The following is a 21875-nucleotide window of genomic DNA, read 5'->3' on the forward strand; positions in this document are numbered from 1 at the left end:
CCTGTGGGGGGCAGCCATGGGGTGGAGCAGGCAGGGGAGGGGCCACGGGGCGGGTGATCCACGTGGAGCCGGCCGTGCCGTGGGGCAGCCCACTCTGAGCGCTCTCTCCCACTAGGTCTGGCTGCTTTTGGGGGGCAGTGGGTGTGGCGGAAAGAGGGGCAGTGTGGGGCCATGGAGCGGGCAGGCGGGCCGAGGGGCATGGGGGCGGGGTTCCATGGGGCGGGTTCCGTGGGGCCGAGGGCTGGTGGGCGTGGGGCGGGCGGGCCGTGGGGCAGGGGGGCTGGGTGGTTCCATGGGGGGGGGCCGGGAACATGGGGGCGGGGTTCCGTGGGGCAGGGGGGCTGGCCCTGGGGCGGGCCGGGAGCATGGGGGCGTGGTGCCGTGGGGCTGGGTTTTATGGGGTGGGGCGGGGTTCGGTGGGACAGGGGGGCTGACCCTGGGGCGGGCAGGGAGCATAGGGGCGGGGTTCCATGGGGCGGGCCGTGGGGCTCAGGTCTATGGGGTGGGGAGGGGTTCCGTGGGGCAGGGGGGCTGGCCCTGGGGCGGGCCGGGAGCATGGGGGCGGGGTTCCATGGGGCGGGCCGTGGGGCTCAGGTCTATGGGGTGGGGGCGGGGTTCCGTGGGGCAGGGGGCCCTGGGGAGGGCCGGGAGCATGGGGGCGTGGTGCCGTGGGGCTGGGTTTTATGGGGTGGGGCGGGGTTCCGTGGGACAGGGGGGCTGGCCCTGGGGCGGGCCGGGAGCATAGGGGCGTGGTGCCGTGGGGCTGGGTTTTATGGGGTGGGGCGGGGTTCCGTGGGACAGGGGGGCTGGCCCTGGGGCGGGCCGGGAGCATGGGGGCGTGGTTCCATGGGGCGGGCCGGGGGGCTGAGTTCTATGGGGTGGGGCGGGGTTCCGTGGGACAGGGGGGCTGGCCCTGGGGCGGGCCGGGAGCATGGGGGCGGGGTTCCATGGGGCGGGCCGTGGGGCTCAGGTCTATGGGGTGGGGCGGGGTTCCGTGGGACAGGGGGGCTGGCCCTGGGGCGGGCCGGGAGCATGGGGGCGGGGTTCCATGGGGCGGGCCGGGAGCATGGGGGCGGGGTTCCGTGGGGCGGGGCGGGGTTCCGTGGGGCAGGGGGGCTGGCCCTGGGGCGGGCCGGGAGCATGGGGGCGGGGTTCCGTGGGGCGGGGCGGGGTTCCGTGGGGCAGGGGGGCTGGCCCTGGGGCGGGCCGGGAGCATGGGGGCGGGGTTCCGGGGGGGCCGCCCACGCTGAGCGCTCTCTCCCCCCAGGTCCGGCTGCCGCAGGAGGCCCCGCCACGCGGGGGGCGGGCGGACGGACTGACGGACTCGGAGCCGCCGCCGCTGGCCGCGTTGCCCGGGAGCGGACCCGCCCGGCCGGCCATGGGGCTCGGGCTCTCGCTCTCCCTGCTGGCCCCGGCGCTCTGGGCCCTGCTGCTGCTCTCGGCCTCCGAGGAGACGGTGCCGCGGGTCAGCCTGCACTACGGTGAGTGCGGGGCGGGTTCGCTGGGGCTCGCCCGGGGACCCCGACCCGGCTTCGCTGCCGCGCCCCCTGCGCCCCGCTGAGCCCGGCCCTGCCCGTAGTCTCCTGCCGGGGACGCGCCAGGCGCCGGCGGCTTCGCTGGGAGCCGGGTCCCGGGTCCCGCAGCTGCCCGGGCAGGGCCGGCTGGAAGGAGAACCCCCCGGAGCTGTGGGCAGGGGGTTGTGGCGGGGCGCGGGGCCGGCAGGAGGGAGGATGGACTGGGCAGGCGGGGGGAGCCCGGCGGGGACACTAAAGGAGCTGAGGCTTGGGGCAGAGATCACTGCCAACAGGTACACGGCGTGTTACACGCCCATGCACGTCTGTAGCAGCAGACACGAGGGCAAGACCATGCCCGCTCCCCTGGGCAGTGCTTTGCGGTCTCCAGCCGTGCAGAGCCTTTCACACACTCCTCTGTGGCACAGCAAGCGGCACAGCACTACCCACGTGTGTCACAAATGGGCCTCCCCATAGTGCCCCGCGCGCTGTGCTAGTCAATGCAGCGGGATGGGGCCTGGGGCTAGGAGCTCCATGGGGGGGCTGTGTCTCTGGCCCCATTGACTGCACTGTGTGGCCCCTGGGAGGGAGGATGGGCAGGGCTGGGCTGGGACATGGGGATTTGTGTGGAATTGCTCCCAGTGGTGGGGACGTGGGAGCCGGGAGAGCAGAGAAACGTCCTCCCCACCCTGTGGCGTGTGATGTACGAGTCTGGCCTGGCTCCCCTGGAGCGGCTGGGCTGGCAGTGGGATTGGGCTGAGGCTGCGTTTGTGTCTGTCTCTACTGTGCTAGCAGCACTGCCCTTCGGGCTCTTGTCCCGCCAGGCTGGCGGAGTGTCCCTGGGAGATGGGCACCTGCTAAGGGATATGCCCCTGCCCCGGTGGCAGCATACAGAGCGCCATGCCAGTCGTACCCAACTCACTGGCCCCCGTGCATGGGCCGGGGTTACAGCAGCTTTTGGGAGTGGCTCCTGACTGCTGCGTTTAGGCCCCTCCGCTGGCTCCAGGGGCAGGGGAGGTGAGGGCAGGGGACAGCCCGGTTAGGGCCTGTGCACACTGGCTGGCCCCATTCTCTGGAGCTGCAGGGTTTCAGTCCTGCTGGTGGCCGATTCCCAGGGCCCAGCTCACCCCCTGCCAGCCTTCATTGGCCACAGCAGGAAAGTTATACACTGTAGAGCCAGACCTGCCCAATGACCCAGCTTGCCTGGGTCCTGCCTCCGGCACCTGTTGCACAAGGGGAGGTGATGCTGTCAGGGGGGATCCCCCCTCACCCTGCTGCCCTGGGCTGGGCCTGCAGCTTGAGAGTTCTCTGGGGACGGTCAGTGTTGCTCCGGGACGTCCTAACCCTGCCCCTGACTCTGAGCTGAGCCTGGGGACCCTTCCCTCGGTGTGGGGCTGAGCGGAGTCTCAGGGGACGTCTCTCCTGCACAGCTCCCCACAGGGGCTCTGACATTGCCCTGAGGAGTACAGGGCTGTGCCCGTGTTGGTGCTCAGCGGGGGAGGAATTAGGCGGTGAGGTGGTTGGGGTAGGCCAGCCGGAGGGCTAAGGGGCTGGGCTTGGGGGCTGTGCAGGGACTCCTCTGTGGAGTTTGGGCCCAGACGTCGGCGGGTTGAACCCACTCCTGCGCAAGCCGGAGCTGGGCAGAATTGTCCCGTCTGGTGTTTGTTGCTGATCGGGGAAAGTGCTGAACTCCCTGCTGGGCTGGGAACCCCGGGCCAGCCGGGGATAGTGACCAGCCCAGCGAACCCCAGAGAGTGGAGGGGGCCTGGGCTTGCCCCGCCGTGGCTCTGGCCCCAGCTCACGAGGTGATGTGTGTAGCACTTGCCAGCGTCCCTTTGACCTCCCCCAGGGGCCAGTGGGATGGTGCTCGGTTCTGCAACTCCGTGATGCAATCCTGCAGCCTACGTTCTCCCTGGTGTTGAAATGCTTGTGACACCTTTGCTAGGTGCTGAGGCTGCGAAACACCAGTGCCCTGCCTAGCCCCGCAAGCCAGAGCTTGCCTCCGAATGGTTGCTGCGTGGCAGGCTGCCAGCAGAGGGGTACATAGGGCCAGGCTGGGGGTGTAAGTGATGGACGGGGCGAAGCAATGAAAGAGCCGCTCCCAGGCAGTAGGAGCTGGGGGAGCTGCGCTGTCGGGCAGAGCTGTCCCCAGCGAGGCTGTTCCAGCAGCAGACGCTGCAGAGCAGGCTTCTGCACCCAGCATGGGAGGGCTGCCTGAAAGCCCAGAGGCCAGGCTGGAGAAGCAGGGGCGGGGGAACGGCAGGGTCTGTGTGTTTGGCTGGAGCCGGTCCAGGGAGGGTTGAAGAGAGAGGGCGGCTTTGAACTGGGTCCTGGAATGGTGGGGAGGGGAGGTGCTGGCACTTCCCTGCACATGAGAAGGCAGCGCCACCATGCCTGGCATGAGCAGGTCGCTGGGGAGAGAAGGGGTTTGCTTTCCGCTCCACTGGGTCCTATCCTGCCTTGTTGCTGGGAGCAGAGGCTCCTCCCCAGGGCATCCTTGCCAGGGTGTTCTGCAGGGATCCCATCCTCTCCCATGGGCACGGCTCTGGCACTTCCCCCCTCCGTCCGTCATGCCCCTGCTCTCAGGCTGTGCTCACCAGGGCCAAGGGGAGCAGCCTGGTGGTCTGTCCTGTGTGCTGAGCATTCGGGACCCTGTGTGGTTATGCTGGGGGCCCTGCCCTGCTCCCAGCTGCTGGGTGAGGTCGGAGCCCAGGAAGCATGGTTTGCCCAGTGGCCGGGGACTAGCCATGGGTTGGGCAGCCTGGGACAGGTCGCAGTACTGCAGGGATAGCAGCACTGCCCACCCTGGCAGGGCCTTGGGACGGTAGAGCCGTTCCCGATTGCAGAATGCTCAGGGCCGCGGTGATGGGGCACTGGGGACCTGCAGCAGAGCGAGCACTGCGCGTCAGGCTGGGTGGACAGGCAGGGAGGGAGGGATAGCTCCGTGGTTTGCGCACTGGCCTGCTAAACCCAGGGTTGTGAGTTCAATCCTTGAGGGGGCCATTTAGGGAACTGTGGTAAAAAAAAATCTGTCTGGGGATTGGCCCTGCTTTGAGCAGGGGGTTGGACTAGATACCTCCTGAGGTCCCTTCCAACTCTGATATTCTATGAGTCTATTCTATAATTCTATGCACAGGGATGTTCCCTGCCACCCAGCGGGGTCAAACTCTGCAGCCTTCGGCAGGAGTCTGTTCCCAGTAACACCCCAGCCTGCCACCTGGGTTTCCCTCCTGCTCGGCTGCGGCCAGGCCAGTGACCCATGGGTGCCCGCAGGGCACTGCCCTGCCCAGCGCTGCCCCGGGGAGTGCTCCCCTCCTCGCTGGCAGCTCAGACTGGGCGCCCTTTGCTCTGGCAGGGGGAATGCAGCAGGTTCTCGCTGGCCATGTGCTGCCTGGGGCTTGTTGCTCAGGGGCAGGGGCAGTGTCTGTTGTACATGGTAGCACCCAGATGCCCTGATCAGGATCGGGCCCGTGGTGCTGGGCGGGACAGCTAGAGCTCTGTGCATGCCTCATCCTGCCCGTGACGTGCCAGGTCAGTTCTCTGGCTTGTGCTGGGCTCAGCCCTGCCTCCAATCCCTGCCCCAGGTGGGCCCATCCCAGCCTCACGTGCCCACACTGGTTTATGGGCCTGGTCTCTGTACAGCTCCGCTCCAGTCTGTGGGTGTGGGGAGGCTGCTCGGATGGATAGCACGGCCTGGCCTTGCCCGTCCTCCCAGAAGAGCAGGGGCCTGCCCTGTGCACCACGCCGGCGGGGAAGAGGGTCCATCCTGAGCGCAGCCCACTGGAGCGCGCGGGCGGGCGGGGCGGGGCGAGTTGCTCTCATTCACCTCCAGCAGGTTTGCCTGGAAGCAGCAGGTCCTGTCCCAACACGTCCCGTTGGCTGCAGTGCAGGCTCCCTGCCAGGCTGCTCAGGGAAGAGCTGCCTCCATGACCAGGGCAGGAATGCCTGCCCCTCCCACTACCGGCCTGGCTGGTGCGGGCTCAGAGAAGGTTGTACCTGGGGCCCTGTGCTGCTCTGAGGGCCCCATCCCCGGCCCTGCCGGGGGGGCTGCTCCGCTCCCAGCTGGCTCCGGGCACCTTGCCTAGGGGCCCCGAGCAGCATCGGGATGTCCCTGAAAGCCTGGCAGCTGTTGGGCACGGGGGCAGCAGAGGCAGGACCCCTCGGCTGGGATCCAGGTCTGTGCCTGGCACCTGCGTGGGCCTCAGAGCTCCCTGTCTCTCCTGCTAGCACAGAGAGGGCCCTGCCCGGAGGCTGGAACGGAGCAGCTGCTCCTGGGGCCCTGCATGTCAAGTGCCCAAAGGAGCCTGGCTGGGAGGTGGGGGCCCTTCTGCACAGTCACTGCCAGCTGGCCCAGTCTGCTCCTTGTGGCTGCTGGGAGCTTTGGGTCCACAGCAATTGTGGCTCATTCCTGCCCGGGCAGGTGGAGTCGTAGCGATAGTACTGGCCTGGGTGGGTCATCATCACCTTCCCCCAGCTCCCAGACAGATGGGACAGGGTCACTAACCCGCCCGGTGCACAGCGGGGAACCGAGGCACAGAGACACAGGGAGGCAGCGGCAGAGCCAGAAAAGAAACTCAGGAGTCCTGATCACCAGTTCCCCCTGCTCTGGTTGCCAGCCAGTGGGCGGGTGCCCCCTGCAAGGAGGGGGGGGGGGTCCAGCAGGGAGCTCTCCCAGCCCTGCAGGCTCATGCCAGCTGATTTTGTCCTGCCCGGGTGGCTAGACCCCTGTGAGGGGGATCTGGGATGGGAACTTGCAGGAGTTGTCATCAGTAGCCTTGTGCTGAGTGGGGAGACAGCCAGGTGGAGGTGACGCCGGCCCTCCCCCTCTGAGAGCTGCTGCCCTGGGCAGGCAGGAGGCTGGGGCTGTGAGTCAGAGAGCTCCTCACTGGGGATAGGAAGCACTTCCGGGGCCCGGTTTCCTGCCCATTCATAGGGCAGGTAACTGCAGCTGCTCGGCAGTGAGTCAGCCCTGCAGGAGCCCGGAGTCCCGTCCTGAAGTGCCCTTTGGGAGCTGCCTCCCGGCAAGGGGCAGGGTGTGCCAGGGCTCCAGCCAGCACTTCCGTTCCATGCCCCGTTCTGTCTGCTCTCGGCTTCCCCCCTGGAATCTCCCAGCCCTCTGCCCAAAGGAGACATTGCCTGGGGTGAAAGAGCCAGAACCCCACTCTGCCTGTTCTCCAAACCTGTCCGTGCTGCCCCCTCCACTGGTTGTCCACTGGGACAGGAGGCTGGCATGCCTGGGAGATGTGGGCAGATGGGCTCTGAGCATCAGGAGCGCAGGGTTGGGGTCTGAGTGCGTGGCCTGAGGTCTTCCCCCTCCAGCAGTATGCGGTGGGGGCAGGTCAGTCTCTGCTCAGGCTGCTTCTCACAGGGCAGCAGAATACTGTGCAGGTGTTCTACAACTGGAGCATGGCGTGGGCTGTCTCTGGGCCTGGCACTCCTCTCCCACCAGCTTGACTCCATGCTGCTGCTCCTGATTCACCCCAGAACTGGGTGGCGGCAGGGCGCTGGACCCAGAATTCCTAAAATTATTTTTTCCCTGCTGAGTTAGTGGCCAGTGATTGAGTTGCTTTGGCTTCTGCTGTCTGTCGGGAGATTTCTCCCCTCTGCTGCTCTAAACCGTCCTGTCGAGATGCACAGCTACCGAAACCAGAACAAACGCTTCCCAGCCTGCAGAGCGGGCTTTCAAAACCAGCCCATCTCGGGGACAGGCCAGCAAACTGGCAGCTCTTCGGCCCCCAAGCCTGCCCAGCCTGACCTGGTGGCATCCGGTAGGAATGTGGTGGTGGTGTAGAACTGTGACAACTTCGATCTGGCAATGTGAATGTCGTGTTTCTCTGCAGAGGCCTGGTCTGCACATAACATGTATGTGACACCCCCTCCCCCCCCAGCAGCGCAGTGATGCCTCCCCTCCGGTGTTGTACTTAAAGTACTGACAGGATCTTTTTAAATATATGGAGCGCTACCTATCTCCTAGAGCTGGAAGGGACCCCGAAAGGTCATCGAGTCCAGCCCCCTGCCTTCACTAGCAGGACCAAGTACTGATTTTGCCCCAGATCCCTAAATGGCCCCCTAAATAGCAAGGATTGAACTCACAACCCTGGGTTTAGCAGGCCAATGCTCAAACCACTGCGCTATCTTCCCCCCAGGGGGAATAAGGCAAAGCGCCACATTTATTGGTAATACATGTATCAAGCAGCACTGTATCCTATGCATATGATCTATATTACACTCATGCACTCACATACACACACACACACACACACTCCGTCTTGTTGTTGTTACCAATTAGTTGCTCCCCTTAACTTCACTGGCCAGGTGAGTTAGATGGGGAAGGGGTGGAGCCCAGGGCCGTCCAGAGGGGGGGGTGTGATGGAGCAGGGAGCGGGGCAGATTTGACTTGGGAATGTAGCCTGGGAGTAACATTGAGCTACCTGAGCCAGGAAGGGGGGTGGGAGAGGTGACACCTTCTGCCCGGGAGACTGAACAAAGGAGAGGAGGAGCAGGGGGGAGAGAGCTGCTGGAGTAATTTTTGGGAGTTTTCAGTTTTGGGCTGGGAGGTGCAATGCAGGGAACCCAAGTTGGGGTCTAAGCTCCCTGCACTCCCAAGAGGACTTGATTGAGGGGTCCTGGTTGTATCTACAAGCTCTGCTGTAGACTGTGTTCCTGTTATCCAATAAACCTTCCGCTTTACTGGCTGGCTGAGAGTCACGGTGAATCACAGGAAGCCGGGGGTACAGGGCCCTGAGTCCCCCACACTCCGCGACAGGGGGCAAGTGGGGCAATTTGCCCTGAGCCCCACAGGGGCCCCGCGAGCCCTGGCTGAGAATCCCTTTCCTGGCTAGAGGTGCCTTTTTACTTGTCCGGCGGCGGGTCCTTCAGTGCTGCCGAAGACGCGGAGCGACTGAAGGACCCGCCGCCGCCGCAGACTTGGAGCACCGCCTGGTGAGTATGTCTGCTCCCCTGCTTTGCCCCAGGCCCCCTGAATCCTCTGGGCGGCCCTGGTGGAGCCGGGCTTCTGCCGATACGGATCGATGCTCCGACATTGATAAGACAAGACCCAGGGTCCTCTGCAAGACACCTCACATTTATAGCAGCTTCCCTCTCATGCAAATCTGTATCTGTGTCGGTTGGTCCTTTGTGCTGCTTCTTTCTGGGTGTTGTCCCAATGCTGTTCAAAAAGGGTGATGGTTGCAGCTGTCTGGAGGTACTTGCCTTCCTCATTCACACACCTGTTCATTCAACAGGGCAATTGATTAACCGGGCGGGGGAGGGGATCTTATTCTACTCCTAGCAAAAAGACATTATTTTAACATTATAACAAGGCTCAATACAAAGTTTTCTATATAAGGATCTGATACAAAGTTCTATGAAAATAGAGGCATAATACAAAGTTATGTGAAGATGCTTAATGCAGAGATTTATCTACACTGGCCCCCGGTGGAGACGCAGGAAGGGGATGGAAGAACGCTGCTCTCCACCTGGCTGCCGTTGCTCGGGGAGGTGGAGGAAACCCCTCCGTGGCTCTGGCTGCATCTGCGTGCACAGGAGTCCCTGGGCCCTCGACATGATTCCCTGTTGTCCTTGCTGCTGGTGCAGGAGGGGGCGAGTGCCCTGGGGGGGGTCAGCCGGGGGGGGCTGTGGCTAGTGCTTCAAACCTGGTTTGGCCGGAGGAGGTGGAGCTTCGGCCCAGGAAGGGTTGGGCTGGGGAGGCCGTGCTGCTTCCAAGAGGTCAGGTCAGGCCCCCCCGGGTGTGAATCGTCAGCCAGGCCCGGCTGGGCATTGCCAGCTATGGTACGGGGCTGGCCGTGGGGCAGCTTTGGGGCTGAGACAGGCAGTTAACTGCAGGGCAGGTGGCGGGGTGAGCCTGTGGCCTCCCCATGGCGCTGTGCTGCCCAGCTGCGTGCGGTGCTCTGCACATCGCTGGCTGCCAGGGGGTCTGTGTCCTCGCTGCCACCCTGCGCTGGGCTCCATCCTTCCCGGGCAATCGCTCCACCTCACCGACCCTGGACAGCCCGGCCCGGGCCTGCAGCGGTGCGTGTGGCTGGAACCCTGGGGCTGGAGCGTTAGCGATTCTGTTGTGGAAATAGGCTCCAGCCCCCGAGCCAAGGATCGACTTGCCCCCTCCCCCCGTGCCGGGAGCTCTGCGGGGCCAGGGGTCGACTCCCGGGCAGGGGGCAGCTCCCACCATGCACTGCTCCATGTGGCTAGGAGGGCCGGAGCGTTGCATCCCGGGCCTGGCTATTCCCCTGCTGCACCTCTCCGAGAGCTGCTGTGAATCTAAGCACAGCACTTTGTGTGGTTTGAGCGCTGGGCCTGTCCCTGGATCCTGGCAATCAGCTGGCAGCGCGGGGGGGTGAGCTGGGAATTGTTCACGCCTGGCTAGGCACTGGGAGCTCTCCAGCCGGTGCTGAGCAACGTAATGAGCTCTCAGGGCTGCAGCTAGAGCCGCTGGGCCGCCCCGAGCTGTGTGGGGCACTCAGAGGGCCGGCAGGATGGGTGGGGGTGCAAAGGGCAGGCAGGTTGGCTGTTGTGTTAGTGCAGAGACAGGAAGTGGCTGTGGCGCGGTGTTGTGGCACAGCCTGTCTGTGTCAGGGCAGGGGGGCTTGTAGGGGCTCTGGTAACTGGCTGCTGAGGGGGTGTCCCTGGGGGGAGGGGCTGTTGAGGGGGTGTCTGTAACCAAGGGGGTGAGGGGTGATGCCAGCATACTGGGCAGAGTGCTGCCCTCGGATGGGAGTTGGTCTGGCTGGCCCATGGTGCTGCAAGCCCTGGGCAGTGGCTCCCCAGGCTTGGCACAGGGGGGCATTGTTGGGCTGGGCCCTGTGGCAGGGGGGCGCTGGGGGTTGGGAGCTGCCTTGCAGCAGCACCCAGGAGGCGAGGCCCGAGGACAGCCGTAGCGCCAGGGCGACGCGGCCTGGTCCCCTGAGAGCTGCTGGGTCTAGGAGTCGTGGCCTGGGATGGGGGAGGCAGAGGGAGCCGTGCCCAGCGCGATGCTACGTGGGCGGTGAGTTATGGGGCAGGTGCCCTGGCAGCCCCAGAGTGGCACCTGCCTGCTCCCGGCCCACTGTCCCTGTGCCAGGCCCCCTTGCTCCTACCCACCACACTCACTGTGGGAGGCTGGGGGCAGCGAAGATGGCTGCTGGCAAGATGGAGCAGGGACATGGGGGGGGGGCAGTACTGGCCCCAGTCTCCCCTCTTCCACCCCACTGCCTCAGATTCCCTCCTCACAGCCCTGCCCCAGCTCCTCCCCGCTGCCCCAGGCACCACTGCTCAGGGGCACCCCCTCCTTGGGGGGGGGGAGTGCTGGGGAGGCCAGCGGGGTTCAGGGCTGAAGCTCCATGAGGCGTCCCCCGGCCTGCCCTGTGCAGTGTCCCCCATTGTCCCAGAGCCGGGATCCCTGACACCGGCGTGGGCCTTGGGCACTGCCTCCCTGACCAGTACATGCCCTTCCCAGGAACCTGCCTCTGCCTGGCCCCAGGGGCTTGGCCCGGACTCTCCCCTGAGCCCTTCCCAGGTAGGGACTTGTGGCGGGGGATTGCTGGGGCACTGGATGTCTCCGAGCTCATGGCAGAATGTTCCTGCCTCGCACGGCAGCCGGGTTTAGCTGCACACAGCACAGGCAGGCCTGGGGTAGCACAGAGAACAAAGTTACAGCCTGGTCATAGACTCACAGAATATCAGGGTTGGAAGGGACCTCAGGAGGTATCTAGTCCAACCCCCTGCTCGAAGCAGGACCAATCCCCAACCCAGCCAGGGCTTGGTCCATCTTGGGCTGCCCCGAGTCCTATGATGCCTCTTTTGTCCCAGTTCAGGAGACTCCAGCTTCCAACAGCCTCCACTTAACAACCCTGCCTGGCCCCTCTCAGTCCTTGTTCTTGTTCCCAGGCGAAGCTGGCTGGCTTCCTGCGGAGGGGGGAGGGGTGTGTGCATGGGCCATCCATGGTCGTTAGTTGCTAGGTACCAAATGTCGGGGCATTGGAGTGGCCGTACCCCAGACAGCTAGGTCAGTCACACCTGGCTCTCTGCAGAGAGTGAACAACCTTTTCCCCACTGCTAGTTGATGCAGCATATAGGGGAAACTGAGGCACGCACAGTGTTCATACAGAATATTACAGAAAAGTCCCACTCTGTCAAAGGGCCTAGCCAGCTTCTTGTCACGAAATGGCCACAGGGTCCTTGTGAGCCCTCAGGGCTCCAAGAACTGTGGGGAGCCCAGCGCTGGACTAGGAGGGGCTGCGGGTTGGGAGTGAGGGGCACCGGCAGAGCTGTGGGAGTGCCCAGAGCTGGGCTAGCAGGGGCTGTGGGTCAGGATTGAGGGGCACCGGCAGAGTTGGTGGGGTGAGTCCACGTTTCATGAGCACTAACATCCCCTCGCCATTTGTACCGGGAGGAAGGAGCCACCCCGCTGAGGGAGCAGCGGGCAGTGCCAGCGTGTGGATTCTGGAGAGCTGGGGGCTGCCCAGTGCCACAGCTGGGGATCAGGCTGTACCGTGGGGTGCTGGAATGCCCAGGGGTGGGTCTGGCTCTCTGCCCAGGCTCTAAGCATGGAGCCCCGGATGCACTGATGGGCATGTTGCTGGCTCTCCCCAGGCTCCTCCGAGAGACCCGTGTGGTGGTTTGAGAAGGACGGAGTCACCAACTACACAACCCTGCTGCTGAGCCCAGACGGGGGAACCTTGTATGTGGGGGCGCGCGAGTTCCTCTTCGCCCTCAACACCAGCCACTTCCAGCCTGGCCCGCAGCACCAGCTTGTAAGTCGCCTGGCAGTGCCGGGAGAGCGGGCGCAGGGGTGGCTGGACCAGCCCCTGGGGCGGAGGGAGCACGCTGGCTGGCTGGGCGGGCGGGCGGACGGACGGGGGCTCCCGTGAGATTCCCTCCCCAGCACTCCCAGTGTCTCTCCCGAGCCCTGTAGGTGGCTGCATGTTCTGGGAGCCGGCAGGACAGCAAGCTGGGACTGATGAGTTCAGCACCAAGCAGGGCCCTCTCGGCTTTCCCGCACCCCACACCCTGCTGGCTCCCTGGCCTGGGGGGAGCGGGGTGTCTCCTTGTCGCCTCTGGGCTCTGAGCCTCCGGCGTGGCAGCTGCTCCCGCGCCCAGGCAGCGTTTCCCAGCGTGGCCGGCAGTGGGACGCCCCGCGGCAGCTGTGGGCCTGTCACCGGGGGAAGGGCCGTGCCGGCTGCTAGCGGGGGCACTGCCAGGGAGGGCTCTCCTGATAACCATCCCCCTCACCCACAGCTGCCCTGGAGCGCGGACAAGGAGAGGAAGAAGCAGTGTGCGTTCAAGGGCAAGGACCCCCAGGTGAGCCCCCGGGGCACAGCGCACTGCCAGCCTGCCTGTGCCAAGAGACAGCGGGGATGGGACAGCAGCGCCAGGATTGGGGAGATGGGCCCATAGCTGGGGAGAGGCCTTGAACTGAACGTGCTCAGTGGGGCAATGAAAGCCAGAGTGGGGCCTGCAGCCAGCTCTCGTCATAGCGCTGCCTGGATGCAGTCCCCTAGGGGGTGCTGTGGGGCAGAGGCTCAGCAGGGGGTGCTCTCCAGGCAGTGCTGGCCCATTGCCTGAGGGTGGCACTAGGGGGCGCTGTGCTGCAGTGAGCGTGGTGGGGCCAGCAGGGGGCGCTCTCCCCTGGCAGTCAGGGCTGGCCCATTGCCCGAGGGTGGCACCAGGGGGCGCTGCGTGCAGGTAGTGGGGTGGGGAGCTCAGCAGGGGGCGCTCTCCCCTAGCAGTCTGGGCTGGCCCCATTGCCCCAGGGTGGCACTAAGGGGCACTGTGCTGCTGGTGGTGCTGTCTCTTGGGTAAGATGTGAAACTGAGGCCCGGGCTCCTGGCCTGTCCCGTGGGGGTTGGTGTTCCTCTGGCCCCTGGTCGCTCCAGCTGGGCTCCCGGGGCCCCAGGGCTGTTCCCTGCCGGGCCCGGAACCTGGGCGGAGCAGGGTGGCGGGGCTGGCCCCAGGGTGGGGTGACGGGGCTGGCAGGAGCTGTGGGTGCTGTGCCTGGGGAGGAGCGAACCCCGTGTGGGGCAGACTGAGCCGGTGCCTCTCGCCTTCCCCACAGAGGGACTGTCACAATTACATCAAGATCCTGCTGCAGCTGAACAGCAGCCACCTGTACGCCTGCGGGACCGGCGCCTTCAGCCCTGTGTGCACCTACCTCGTGAGTGCTGCACGGGGACTCTCCGTGCGAGCTCCGCCCGGCCCCTCCACGGCCCCTCCACGGCCCCACTCCCCCTGCAGGGAGCACTGGCTTGGGGGCTCTCCCTGCACCTGTGGCCGGGCTCTGAGGCAGCACAAGTCCCTGTCACCCCGGGGACAGAGCTCACTATTCCCCAGCTCGACGCTCTGCTGCCCGAGGGAAGAGCTGAGCAGCCTTGGGCCAGGCGCAGAGTTAGGGGTCAGCATGTGGGCCCCAGAGCCGATCCCTCCTGCACCCAGTTCTCCCTGGTGGGACCGCAGGGCTGTGGCGAGGGCCCTGGGGTGTGATGGGGCAGCAGGAGGGACTTGGATGGACTCAGTAACCTGACCAGTGAAATACCCTGGGGACGTGAGGAAAGGGCAGGAGACACCCCACCTGCCTTCCCCCCCCCCCCCCCCGGCTCCTGCTCTCCTCCTGGTCCCGCCTCCCCCCCACCTGACTCTTCCCGCTCCGAGCATCCTCTCCTCTGCAGAATGTGCAGAACTTCAGCCAGGCGAGGGAGCTGCTGCTGGAGGACGGGAAAGGCCGCTGTCCCTTTGACCCCGAATACAAATCCACTGCCATCATGGTCGGTAAGGAGGGGCTGGTACCTCCCCTGGGTCTCCCGGGGTGGGGGTGGGGATGGGGGGAACGGCTATGCACCCCGCGGCCCGGCCCGTGGATGAGGATCAGCCAGCGGAAGCGGAGATGGAGCCAGTGGGGTGACGCTGGTCCCCTGGCAGAGGGACGCGTGGTGCTCACCGCTGCCAGGCCGGGCCATAGGAGACGCCTGGGAGCTCTGTTCTCTCTGTCCCCTCTGGCCGGATCGATACGCACCTTCGGCTGGACGCCAGCAGCGGGATAGACCTGGCACAGAGCACTGCAGCACGGCTCCCTGGCGGGGGCTCGGAGAACCCCTGGCGCGGGCTCGGAGAACCCCTGGCGCAGCCGCCCCGAATGAGGGGAGATGGCAGCTGGATCTGCTCTGGACCCAGTGCCAGCAGCGGGGAGGGAGGAACCGGTCCCTCCTTATGCCAGCGGGTCTGTCTTTGCCCGGCAGATGGTGAGCTCTACGCTGGGACTGTCAGCGACTTCCAGGGCAAGGAGCCGACCATCTACCGGAGCCAGGAGAGCCGCATCTCCCTCAAGACCGAGAACTCCCTCAACTGGCTGCAAGGTGCAGGGCTGCTGGGGCAGGGCAGGGCCCGATCCCAGGCACACCCGGACAGGGGCGAGCAACAGGCGGCCCAGACAAGCTCCAGGAGCACGAGGAGGTGTCCGCCAGGCCTGGCGGGGATGGGGTGGGGTTAGGCTGCTGGTCCCAGTCAGACTTTGCCTCTCGCCTTGGGCTGCCCTCCTGTCCCCTCTCCCAGGCTAAGCAGGGCTGGCCTGGGTCACTGCTTGGCTGGGAGCCCCCCAAGGCAAGCTCAGCTTCCTTCCTTCCCGTCACTGCCATACTCCTCCCCAGAGGAGGCTGCGTCTCGGCCCCAGCAACGAATTGCCCAGACTCCAGGATGCTCTGGGGTCCCAGGGGGCTGACACTGAGGGCTCTGTATTTGGGATGCAGACCCAGCCTTCGTGGGCTCAGCCTACCTGCGGGAGAGCCTGCCGCCTGGCAACTCTGAGGGGGATGACGACAAGGTGTACTTCTTCTTCAGCGAGACCGGCAAGGAGTTCGACTTCTTCGAGAACACCATCGTGTCGCGGATCGCCCGCGTGTGCAAGGTGAGCCGCGTAGTGTCCTCGGGCGGGTGGTCACGTGTACGTGCCAGGGAGGTTGCGTGATGGGGTCGGTCACATGTGCAAACTGATGCAGGTAGAGTCACACCTGTGCGAGGGGAGGCCGTGCATGTGTCACTGATGGGCCCCACCCAATGTGCTTGTGGCTGGGCCTGCAGCGCCCCCTGCTGCCCACAGAGCTCGCCTGCTTCTCCAGGCTCCGCTTTTCTGGAGCAACCGCCCGTCTCTGCTGCACTGGGGGCCCGGGGCAGCGCAGGGTGACGCCCGCTCTCTCCTTGGCAGGGGGACCTAGGCGGGGAGCGGGTGCTCCAGCGGAGGTGGACCACGTTCCTCAAGGCCCAGCTCTTGTGCTCGCGCCCCGACGACGGGTTCCCCTTCAACGTGCTGCAGGACGTCTTCGTGCTCACGCCGGACGAGCGGCGCTGGAGGGACACGGTCTTCTACGGCGTCTTCACCTCCCAGTGGTGAGCGTGGGCCAGGGCCCTGCAGCTGGCTCCAGCTAGAGCCGCTCAGACCCAGACCAGGGCGTCTCCCTGGGGCACTGCCAGCAGAGGGGTTGGCCTGGGTTAGCAGAGGGGGGTGGGGAATGGGACCCGGGGGCCTTTCCCCGCTAGGGGGTGCTGTCTCTGATATGGCCCCAGGGTAGGGGATTGGCTGGATCAGGGGATTGGGGAATGGGACACGGGGCCTTTCCCCACTAGGGGGCGCCGGCTCCCGTCTGGCCCCACGGTGGGAGACTGGCTGGCTCAGAGGGGCGGGGAATGGGACATGGGGCCTTTCCCCACTAGGGGCTGCTCCCTGCAGCTGCTGACGGCTCTTCCCCTCCCGTTATGTGTCCCAGCTGTTGGCCTGGTCCAGGTGCTGCAGGGAGCTGTGTGTCAGGGTGGATTGTGCCCAGCCTGCAGGGGCCGGGTGTCTCTGGGTGGTTCCAGGACCCTTTTTAGCTGCTGATTTCCCCTCTGGTGCCAGGAACAAAGGGGGCCCGGGCAGCTCAGCAGTATGTGCCTTCGCCATGCACGACGTGCAGAAGGCCTTCAGCGGGCTCTACAAGGAGGTGAACCGTGAGACGCAGCAGTGGTACACAGACACCGGCCCTGTGCCAGAGCCCCGGCCCGGAGCGGTACGTCCCCCTCTCCCAGCACAGCGGGCAGGACTTGCCCCAAACCTGCCTGCTCCTTGGGGCACTGGACTCTCCAGCCTGGTCACATCAGCACAGCCTGAGCCAATCCACACTGCCACCTTCCAGCGCCGCCCAGCCCCTGGGCATCTTCCTCGAGCTCCTGGCCAGGTTGTTAGCAGGGGCTGCTGCAGCTCAGGGGGCCAGGAGAGGCTGTGTGAAAGGCGCCAGCACTCAGTCGCTGCCCTCACTAATGCCCCCTGCTGGGGGCTGTGCACTGGGACCGCAGGCCGTGGGTCTGTCCCGGTGCTGCAGGGCTGTGCTGTCCGTGTGTCTAGCTCTCTTCCTCTCCGCCCCACCAGTGCATCACCAGCCGCACGCGGCACATGAAGATCAACTCCTCTCTCCAGATGCCAGACCGCGTGCTGAATTTCATCAAGGACCATTTCCTGATGGACAGTGCCATCCGGAGCCAGCCACTCCTGCTGCAGAGCCGCGTGCACTACCAGCAGATCTGCGTGCAACGCGTGCGGGGCCTGCACCACGCCTACGATGTCCTCTTCCTGGGCACAGGTGCGTCTCCCTAGGGAGCTCGTGGGGGCCAGCCAGGCAGGGTGTTCCCAGCCCGGGTGGCTCTGCTCAGTGCCCCCTGCTTTGTGCGTTGCAGACGACGGGCGACTGCACAAGGCCGTGAGCGTGAACCAGAAAGTGCACATCATCGAGGAGATCCGCCTTTTCCATGCCGGCCACCCAGTCCACAAGCTGCTGCTGGACCAGAGCCAGGCAAGCCAGCGAGCATGATGGGAAACTCCTGCATCCTCACCCTGCCCTCCCTCAGCAGGCAACATGACCCAGGGCGGGCGGGATGGGGGAGCAGGAGCCGTTCCCATACACAGCCTTGGAGCTGCCTTCTGCATGGCGCTCTGCACAGCCCTGCTCCTGCTGCCCTGGGGCTGGGCACGCCCAGAGGGGCCAAATGCTCTCGGTCAGCCTGTGGGGCAAACCGAGGGAGCCAGGGCCAAGCCTGGGCTCACTTCTCCTCTCACTGCCGAATGGCTCCCAGCACGGCTGGCTCTGGCTCCCTCCCTCCCTGGGTAGGGTTTCCTGCCCTGAAACAGGCTCATCAGGGAAAACCAACGGCCCCATCTCCTGGGGGGAGCCAGGTGACAGGGTCTGCTCTGCAGAACTGAGGCAAACTCCATCCTCCCCGGTTTGGCTTTAGCAACAGAACCTCACAACCAGAGAGCGGCTCGGCTCAGCCCTTCTGCCCCCGCTGGGCTGCTCCAGGGCTCCCCTGCCTGCTCAGCCCACGCCCTAGAGCCTCTCTCCCCAGAGAGGTTCCCCCCCCGCCTGGGGGAGTCAGCAGAGCCCACGTAACCCTTTCCTGCCTGCCGACAGGGCGGGGATCTCAGACACAGACGACAGGTAAACGTGGGTTTCAGGAATGGCACCTGCCACATAGATCCCATCCGGTGACATCTCCTCGGTGACACACGCATGTGCACACGCAGGCACACGCCCTCTGCTGGGGCTGGCTCTCAATCTGCTCTCTCCTGCACAGGGCCTGCTTTACGCTGCCTCTTACGCAGCAGTGGCCCAGGTTCCCGTCTCCAACTGCAGCCTGTACAGGAGCTGTGGGGAGTGCATCCTGTCCCGGGACCCCTACTGCGCCTGGAGCGGGGAGGCCTGCCGCAGCGTCGCCCAGTACCACCTGCAGCTGCACCCCCAGTAAGTGCTGGGCTCGGCCAGCCCCCGCCCCCGCCCCTCTCGGCTGCCGCCAGCCCCCGCCCCTCTTGGCGTGGCCAGCCCAGCCCCGCCCAGCTGCCACCAGACCCGCCCCCACCCCTCAGACCAGCCACTCTCAGCCCGGCCGCCCCCACCTTCACCCCTCTCAGCTCTGCCCCCCCAGCTCGGCCCTGCTCCTCGCCCCCTCCCTGCACAGACCGCGCTGACTGCGAGTCTCCCCCTGCAGACCCTGGGCCCAGGATATCGAAGACGCCGACACGGAGAGGCTCTGCCAAGCAGGCAACGTGTCCCTGCCCATCCCCCGCCTTCTCCGACCCCCAGGTAAGGAGGCCTTGGGGCAGGACCCAGCGGGGTTGGGGTTTACAAGCCTGCTGTGGGGCCGGGGGTTCTGGGACCTCTGCACAAGGATCCAAGAGGATCTCCCATCTGTCCAGACTAGCTGCCATTGCCCTCCGAAGGGCGGGTGGCGTCAGGGCCTGGCCAGCTGGGGGCGCTCTAGGAGCACACAGCTGCCGCCTCCCTCCTAGAGTGAGAACACGCCCCTCACCTGCGCGTAGACCCTGCCGCAGCCCGGAGCTGGGTCCCCGATGGCCACCCCCATTCCCCCCCGTCATGGGGACATTGGGCCATTGCCGGTCATTCCCACATCCCAGTTGCTGCCCCGCGGGTGACCCGGGCCTGGCGTGGGCAGGGGGAGGCGGCTGACCGGAGCGGTTCCTGACCTGCCTGTGTGGCTTGCTCCGCAGCAGAAGGACCGCAGTGCCAGCAGATCCGGCTCCTGCCCAACGCGGTCAGGCCCCTGCCGTGCCGGCTTTTGTCCAACTTGGCCTCGCGGCTGTGGGTGCACAATGGGACCCAGATCAACTCCTCCTACCTGGTGCTGCCGGACGGAGCCCTCATCCTGGTGGGCAGCCTGGAGCGCCTGGGCACTTACGAGTGCTGGTCGCTGGAGGAGGGCTTCCAGAAGCTGATGGCGAGCTACTGCGTGGGGGTGGAGGAGCTGGCCCCGGTGCTGCATGTGCCGCTGGATGCAGCGGGCAGGCCCCTGCCCGGCCAGGACGCCATGGAGACCATCAGCACCTCCCGGAGCACCTCTGCCGTGGGCAGCGTCTCCTCCCGGCACGACGGCAAGAGCTACTGGCCTGAGTTCCTGATTATGTGTGCGCTCTTCGGGGCGGCGCTGCTGCTGCTGGCGCTCTTCGTGCTCTGCCGGCACCGGGACAGCATGAAGGCCTTCCTCAAGCAGGGCGAGTGCCCCCGCGGGAGCCACAGGAAGGTGGGGCTGCCTGTCGAGAGCCTGCCCCTCAACGGCAGCAGCCTGCCCAGCACGGCGCCCGACCACAAGGGCTACCAGGCCCTGACCGACAACTACATCAGCACCCCCCCGCACGCGCCACCGGGCGCCAGCCCGGCCTTCTCCCAGTCGGACAGGAGGCCCCTCAGCATCCGCGAGAGCTTCGTGGAGGTCTCTCCAGCCTGCCAGAGACCCCGGGTGCGGCTGGGCTCCGAAATCCGGGACTCCGTGGTGTGACCAGGCTGGGGCCATGAGCTGAGCCCGTGAGACGCACCAGCCCCGGCTCCGCTGAGCCTTCCCAGAGACCTGTGTCATCAGGGCCGCAGCATGGCGGGGCTGCGTGGGGCTAGGCCGCCCCCACCTCACCCTGCAGCCACCGACCCGGCTGTAATAATGACCTGCAAACTGCCCGGCGCCAAGCGGGGGGGCCCAGCACGATGTCGCACATTCTCGGGGAGGCAGAGCCCCTCCGTGTATCTGGGGGGCGCTCACACTCCCCTGCAGCCCTCGCCCCAGCCCTGCCACCCGTGGGACAGCTCTGGCAGCCAGGGGCCGTTGCTTGGTGCAGAAGCAGGGTGTTCCGGGAAGGCCCAGGGGCTCTGGTGCTGGGAGCGGTGCAGTGGGGACTTGTGCCCCTTAGTGGGGCAGAGCTGGCACGTCTAACACTGACACGTGTGAGCAAGCTGCTGCCTGCATGTGGAGCCTGTTCTGTGGCCAGGCAGGAGAGTTCATCTGTGTCGTATCCCCCTCGTTCCACATCCCGCTGTGACGTCCTGGCGCCTGCCGAGAGCTGGGTCGGGGCATGTTCTGTGCGTTTGTGCTTTGGGTTGTTTTTACTATGTGACAATGTGAACTGAGCCCCGGTGAGCACGTCCGAGCAGCAGCAGGCGCCGCTGTGGGGGTGCTGTCACCGTACCGGCTCACACCGTTTGTGGACGTTCTTGCACAGAAATGAGTTGTTGTCGTCTGTCTTTTTTATATAAAGTCCACATGTCATCTTGGTGAGCGGTGAGTGCGCGGTCCCTGGGCGCTGCCCACGTGGGCATGGGGCGCAACGGGGCTGTGAGCAGAGCTGGGCCTGCGAGAGGCACCTGCACTCAGCAGAAGCCCCTGCTCTGTGAATTGTAACCGCTCAGGCTGAAATTCCCCATGCTGGGGCTGTGTCGGCCTGAAGGCTTTGGGGAAGTTTCAGCCGTTCAAGAGCCCAGGGACAATCCATTGTAACATTTCTTGTAACCACTTCCTTGCCCAGCACTGGAGCTTGCAGGCTTTGGAGCGGAGGGTCCCCCTGCTGCCTTTTACCCCCGGCCAAGTTTTCATGGGAAAGTAAGGCTGGAACATTCCCAGCGGGGCCGTGCGCAGTAGCCTGCTCCATTCTCTGAAGATTGGTGTGCAAAGAGCATGCTCCAGTCGCCCCCCCCCCCCCCCCCCGACTGCAGGCCATCCCCGCGGAGCGAGCCCCGGCCCAGGGCGGAGGGACTTTCTCTGCAGTTGCTCCTCCTGCGTGCTGGCCTTCTGTCACAGAGTCCCTGGGCAATGCTCCCCGCAAAGCCAGTCAGGACTTTAGGGAGCCTCCTCTCCCTCGGAGCAGACCGTCTTCAGGGCAAGAAGCTCACAGGGCTTCACCTCCTTGGAGCCTTCAGCATATGCCCCTCCGTGCGCTTCCCACAGCGAGTCCGCCCAGATGGGGTCCTGGGGAAGCCAGAGGGTCCTGCACCCCCACTTTGCAGTCAGACGTGACTCTCAGCCAGCCAGTAAAACAGAGGTTTCTTAGATGACCGGAACATGGTCTAAAACAGAGCTTGTCGATCCAGCGAACCAGACCCCTCTGCCGGGTCCATTCTGGGGTCCTGTGAGCCAGACACCCATCTGCCCTCCCTTCCAGTCCCCAGCTAGCTCCAAACTGAAACCCCTTCCAGCCCCTTCTCCTCTGGGCTTTGTCTCTTGCCTGGGCCAGGAGGTCACCTGCTCTCTTTGTTCACCTTTAGCTATTCCCTTGCAGCGGGGAAGGGCCCCAGCCATTTGTTGCCAGGGAGACAGAGGGTTGGTGACTTATGCACACTGGCCTTTATCCCACCACCTAGAGGCTTAAGAAATGCACAAGGGAAACTGAGGCACCCACACAGCATTAGGGGAAACATTAAGAACAGTCCCACTTCGTCATGCCTTCAGAGTGGAGAGCAGGGAGACAGGCCCGGCTGGGCTCTGGGCAGCGAGCGGGAGGATGAATGGGCTTGACCCGCACGGGGGAGGAGTGGTGGTGGAGAGGCCTGGGGCAGCTGGGAGTGACAGGAGCCACCG

The 21875-nt window shown here is 65.4% G+C and overlaps 1 protein-coding gene across 1 annotated transcript; it reads left to right on the forward strand.

The window, feature by feature from the left end:
- Positions 1-1378: 1378 nt before the first annotated feature.
- Positions 1379-19811, forward strand: SEMA4B (semaphorin 4B). Its single transcript, XM_065412366.1, has 14 exons — positions 1379-1481; positions 12099-12259; positions 12744-12806; positions 13561-13659; positions 14171-14270; positions 14738-14854; positions 15245-15402; positions 15700-15881; positions 16387-16537; positions 16897-17107; positions 17202-17317; positions 18096-18262; positions 18507-18601; positions 19027-19811. The coding sequence occupies exons 1-14, from the start codon at positions 1379-1381 to the stop codon at positions 19809-19811; spliced, it is 2508 nt and encodes an 835-aa protein (XP_065268438.1).
- Positions 19812-21875: the final 2064 nt, after the last annotated feature.

This window comes from Emys orbicularis, chromosome 10 (assembly GCF_028017835.1).
Source record: "Emys orbicularis isolate rEmyOrb1 chromosome 10, rEmyOrb1.hap1, whole genome shotgun sequence".
In the NCBI taxonomy this organism is placed as follows: domain Eukaryota; kingdom Metazoa; phylum Chordata; order Testudines; family Emydidae; genus Emys; species Emys orbicularis.